The 5,678-nt window shown below is 35.1% G+C and overlaps 1 protein-coding gene across 6 annotated transcripts; it reads right to left on the bottom strand.

Annotated features, from left to right (window-relative positions):
- LOC112801647 (magnesium transporter MRS2-5) lies at positions 1-5,145 on the bottom strand. 6 transcript variants are annotated; one of them, XM_025844514.3, is made up of 7 exons: positions 4,973-5,145; positions 3,699-4,340; positions 3,041-3,111; positions 1,735-1,863; positions 1,302-1,643; positions 944-991; positions 1-834 (listed from the first exon to the last, which is right to left on the bottom strand). In XM_025844514.3, exons 2-7 carry the CDS (start codon positions 4,126-4,128, stop codon positions 604-606), a joined length of 1,251 nt encoding a protein of 416 aa, XP_025700299.1. In that variant the 5' UTR covers positions 4,129-4,340; positions 4,973-5,145; the 3' UTR covers positions 1-603. The 6 variants fall into 6 exon arrangements, with proteins under 6 accessions (XP_025700299.1, XP_025700302.1, XP_025700300.1 ...); XM_025844517.3 differs by having other exon boundaries at positions 1-785; XM_025844515.3 differs by having other exon boundaries at positions 4,955-5,128.
- Positions 5,146-5,678: the final 533 nt, after the last annotated feature.

The following is a 5,678-nucleotide window of genomic DNA, read 5'->3' as shown; positions in this document are numbered from 1 at the left end:
TTCTACGTTATAAAAATATGTATTTATACGGTTCATGAGAAGTTTCAAGAACATTTCTCATTAACATGCCACACCATCATTTGAACTAGTTTCTTTGAATATGCATACTTTACATAGTAAAGTTTGTGTGCTTACATGTTGCAAAAGAATATCTGCACAAATGAAGAAAAGCACCACTATAAGGGACCCTTAAATGGAACCATACACATTGTTGCTGGCAGTGCTGGGGTTCAACATTTACTCCCCTCGAGACAAAATGGAATATCTTTAGAGATTACGACTACGGGTTTATAAAACTAACAGCATTCGATCACTCAAATTTGTTGTTCGAGTACAAAAAGAGCAGAGATGGGGAGGTTTACGACTCCTTCAAAATATCGCGTGATTATAGAGACATCTTGGCCTGCACCGTGACAGTTGCCCAAGTCTAACAATGCCATCTTGATTGATGATTATGGTCAAAGCTTCAATTATGAATAGGTTGTCGTGTATCGGTGGATTCAAAAACAGATAATGTATATAAATTTGGCAGCCCTGCCACCTTAAATATAAAGACCATTTTGGCTTTGCTACATCGCAGAATCAGTTCAGAGCTGTTGAATTTTACCCTGGAAGCACTTTCTTGTACTTAAAGTAGAATAAGAACGAGAAATACAATGATGCACAAGTGATTCCGGTAACTACCAAAACCCAATGGAAACCAGATGGATAGTCAAAAACTGTGGTTTCAAAGTTCATCCCAAACACTGCTGTCACAGCAGCAAATACTGCTGCTACCAATGTAGCTGCAGTAAGAAGCAATTCAAACTGTATTAGGCGGTTTTGAATATTGCCCTGCAATATGAGTGAAAAATAAGACACCCTGGTTTACACCATTTACACAGAATTTGAAAAAAAAAAAAAAAGGAGTGGATAGCAGAATATTGTAGGTTGATAATCTTACCAACTTTATATTGATAAAATCTTCTGTGTCATCAATGTATTCTTTAAGCTGGAATATCAGGGGGAAAAAAAGATTAACGTCAGCAGAAAGCACATCACTGAAAATAATATAACCATATGCTGCTTTGAAATAGATTAAAATTTAAGCAAAAAGTCATCATGCCTTCTAATCGTTACCTAAAATCAAAGGCAGACATTACACAAGACAACAGTTTATTAGCAGAAAGCTTGTCATTGCTAACCAGTTTTATGATCAAGTTATATAATAAATACCATGATATCCAACATATGATACTGTAGGCCACAAGGAAAGTAGGTGAACTTTAATACTATAGCTGAGTGAATCAGCTTTCTCATACCGACGACAATGAGTTAAGCGTATTATCAATGACGATAAAGTATGCTTCAAGCAACATTTCCAGTGGTTGAATCCTTTCTCCATTATCAGAAGAACCCATTGAACTACCATGTTTGCCTGAATTTCCAATGATGCTGAAAGCCCTTGGCAACATTGGGATCCCACTAATTGACCGCTCTGGTGAATTAGGAGCTGACTTTGAAATCTCTTTACCACTACTTGATGTAAGAATGTGAAGACAATCATTAAGAGGGTACATATCTGAGCTTCTCCTTTTCTCAGTAAGGCACATCTCAGCCATATCACCATCATCATCCATGAGATGTTCTATTTCGTCACGTACCTGGAAATTACACAAATTACTAGTTGCAGATGTTTAAAAGGATAGAATAATAACACAAATAATCAAGGATGGGGATTCTACATTTATCAACCTTCTGAACTCGTTGAGTCAAAGCAAGGAGATGACCTTTAAATCTTCGAACACGTTCTAAATTCAGAGTACTGATAGACGATGCTAATTCATCTAGCACAGGATATATTTCCATTTCCAACTCTTTTACCTATCAAATAAAAAACCTTCTTAATAATACAAGGGTATCAGGTTTAATATTTCCTAAATTTCAGGGAGCTTAACGTAAGTTTTAAACATATAGGGGAGCTGGGTATTGGTTAGGTTACACTCACCTTCCCTGAGGATTGGTAAAATTCAATATAATTTACTCTCACCATAATTCAAAAAATAAATAACAGCATTGATAAAGTTATTCCTAGTTTGAAGCTACTGAATTTTACACTAAAACAACGTATGCCCATTTCAACTTAAATTCCATTGATCAAATCCATAAAGTGAGATTATTATGTTATACGGGAGCATGGACAGCAACTGCAACATTGACCCTTTTCTCATGTAAAACAAGCACTGATAAAGTAGAAAATGATGCAGGACGAAGGAATGTCAATTATAAGTATGTGCACCTAGCTACTGCAAATTGATGATGATGACAGTATTGTACCTAAGTAGTGCTTGTCTAGCAGCTTTCTTCTATTTTGTTTGTGCCTTGGAACCACACTAAAGAAACTGCCTTGTGATTCAGGTCACATGTTAAGATCTTTAAATAGTCTCGTTGTAAGTGGAGGTAAAACCATATAGATCTACATTCCCCAGAACCCACAGTGTGAGTTTTGTGCACTAAGCCACCCATTTTACTTATGCCTTTTCATTTCTTCCGAACTTAATTTTAGAAACAAAGAATTTAGCCTTTTCAGAAGGCCTTTCATTGGACTCTGCGTAATGCAGGATGTTTTGACACCGGGTTATCCTTTTAGAATTTTCTGTTATATAGAAAGGGGTTTAATGGCTGCAATAAAGTAGATGCATTTTCTAATTAATAACAGAACTTTTCTTCTATTTTTCATGGATGTTAATTGAAAGCCATCCCTCTTGTGTCTGTGTGTGGCCGAATTAATTCCAGGGCTTTTACCCGCTTGAGAGTGAATGGAGGAAACAATTGTTGGCAGTTGAAACAATGTAACCACCATTAAGTTATCTGAAACTTGCAGGCAAATATATAATACAGTCGATGAAATTCAATCAAATAATATTTTACAATAAATCATATCTTCTACTATGATTACCGGCAATCATTGCAATTTCAATGTTAAATAAAAACGAAGATATATACTGTCACAGACAAGAACGTAAAGGGTTCAGCAAGAGGATTATTGATTGAGCCATACCTGAGCATCTAAAGATGTGCATGTCAACTCCAGAGCCATTTCCAACGCTCTAAACTCAAAAGGCAGACCATCTGTTCAAAAATGGCAAATCTGATAAGAAATTATGTGCAGTGTCTGTCTACCTTGGGGAAAAAGGGGGGGATCTTTCACAGAATTAATTTTGGGTTTTGTTGTGGTGGTTTCCTTTTTGCTGGAAGGTTAGTTACAATACCAGGGAACTGTAGCAAACTAAAAAATTGCTTTTAAGAAAGAAATGACAATAGCTAGTTAGCAACCAAGGGATGAAAAGGTATCATACTTTACAACAACAAAAAGGAAGCGTTGTCGGCTAGGTGAAATTATAGAGATCAAATGGCAGAGATGTACTATCATAAGCCATAAAAATTAGACAAACCATTACAATAAAAATCTTTCAATCAAGTAAACCTTTCTAATTGATACCACAATAGAACTTCAAATTCACATCATTTGGTGTCTTTCCCTCCTTACCGATTCCAATTAAGTGCTAAACAGGAGTTAAGTATGCTAATTGCTAACTGATCATATCAGACAAAGATATCAGATATTTTTAGATGCCTTGCTCCAGGAACCCTTTGCAACCATCTTTAACCCTTACTAATCTAACAAAAAAATCGGCAGAAACAACTGGAATCCTTACCAGCTTTTTCTTTCTGAAGCCGATTGCATAATTCTGACCTATACTGACCAACACTACCATCCAATGAATTCATCAGGATGACCTCATCAGCAGTAATTATACAACGGATTTGCTCAAGGTTTACAACAATAGCCTTCTCCCGTCCTAATATGGTAGAAGGATAAATGAACATTGGATCCAATAGTCTAAGATCTCTGGAAGGCAAAGAACAATGTCTCATAATGGTAGCCTTGTCAAGTGTTACGGTCTGAGTACTCCCATCCTGACCAATTTTTATCCAAGAACGAGTTCCATGACCTCTCTTCTTCAGGCCTATGATACCAGTCCCACAATTCCCTTGGCCGTTGAGCTGAGACCTCCCTCCACCATCATGAGATAATGCAGATTCTTGTGGAGTGGAAGAATAATACTGGCCTTGTGCTTCCTCCATTGCATCATACCTTTCTCAATCGCTGTGCTGATACAGTATTTTTCTTTTTCCTTTTCTAAGCTGTGGTTGTCTTCACTAGTATTATGTAAAAATTATGCAATACAGAAAACGATTTTCCACCACATCTTTGAGATACTGGTGATAGCTAGAAATAGAAACCTTGTCTACCACCTGATATGATCCATACTTGGAGCACTTCTCAAATTAAAAGCCTAAGAGAAAAATTGTTAGTCAGTTTGAGAAGCATAAATCCCCGTAGAAAAACTACCGAAATAAGAAACCATAGAAAATGGGAATATAAACCGGAAGATAGAAAATAATAAGAGATAAATTTTGATGAGAGTATAATACTAACAGTACTTAGTTATTACCAATATTTGATGCGCCTACATGGCTACATCTTTAAATGCAATACATGCCCTGTTATTAAGATCAACCCGATACATAACTGAATTTCAAGTATTTTCCTCAACACATTAAAGCTCAAATTAGCGGAGCAAGCTAACATTGACAAAGAACCCATATTAATTCCCCTGAGGAGGAACCATAGCAATCAGGTTAACCGCTTTAACCTGATTCATTATAAAAAATCAGATGTTTCAATTCTCCAATCTTTGAAGTAAATCTCATGCTAAAAAACCCAACGCTAACCGCTCTAACAATTTCCCCGAGTCTCAAACAAGATTTCATCATCTTTAGTAATTGTAGCTACCAACGCAATAAAGAATTATTTCTATCAAACAATACGCAAACGCAGAAAATAATTGGAATTGAAATTGTAAAATATTCTCAAAAATTTAATAAACGAAAATGGAAAAAAAATTACGGTTTATTGTGCAGTTACCAGAACTACAGAATTGGTAGGAGTGCATATTGTGGAGAGTGTTTGGTAGATGGCAGTGCGGTTAAGGTAATTGATCGAAGAGGGTTTTCAGGGGTTGTACACTGTACAGTGGAATATCAATGTTATAGAAGTGCATTATGAATAGAAGATTTTTTCAAATTACGGGATATTTCTAGAATGATTAATAGATAATTTTTGAAAAAAAAGAAAAAATTAGTACGATATATATATAATAAAATACAAATTATATATTTTTGTTTATAATATATTAATTTTTTAATGTTTAATTTAAATAAGGATTAATCTTAGTATATAAGTGATTAATATTTATAAAGTGTTACAAATTTTGAAGACAATTAACCTCCTAAATGCGTTCCTAATGTTACGTACGTTTTACGCGCTATATAACAGAATATTAAATCAAACAAAATCAATTAACGCGCGAATATATAACTTCCAAATTTTAAAAGATTTCGTTTTCTTTTTCGAATCTCTTGCCAAATTTCTTCGTTCTCCTTCTTGCGTTCTCTCTTTGCGTTTTTCGATTGTTGTGTTTACCTGCGTTTATCACTGGTTTGTTCTTCGTCATTGACGTGAGTTTCTCTCTCTGTAACTCTAGCTTCGTTTTTTTTTCAATTTTCATGGTTTCTGAAATCAAAGTTTAAACTCGTTTTGAAGATAATGGATGATTCAACCTCAGATTGTT

The sequence above is a fragment of the Arachis hypogaea genome, chromosome 5 (assembly GCF_003086295.3).
Source record: "Arachis hypogaea cultivar Tifrunner chromosome 5, arahy.Tifrunner.gnm2.J5K5, whole genome shotgun sequence".
Classification (NCBI taxonomy): Eukaryota; Viridiplantae; Streptophyta; class Magnoliopsida; order Fabales; family Fabaceae; genus Arachis; species Arachis hypogaea.
This window is presented reverse-complemented; position numbering and strand designations above follow the sequence as displayed.

What these genes read in the sequence shown, in the direction of transcription:
- LOC112801647 (XM_025844514.3), bottom strand. Translation starts at nt 4,128, where the DNA reads ATGGAGGAAGCACAAGGCCAGTATTATTCTTCCACTCCACAAGAATCT. An exon ending in GCTTCAGAAAGAAAAAGCTG is followed by an intron (nt 3,112 to 3,698) that starts GTAAGGATTCCA and finishes ATTTTTGAACAG; the next exon opens with ATGGTCTGCCTTTTGAGTTT. An exon ending in CGCTTAACTCATTGTCGTCG is followed by an intron (nt 992 to 1,301) that starts GTATGAGAAAGC and finishes CTGATATTCCAG; the next exon opens with CTTAAAGAATACATTGATGA.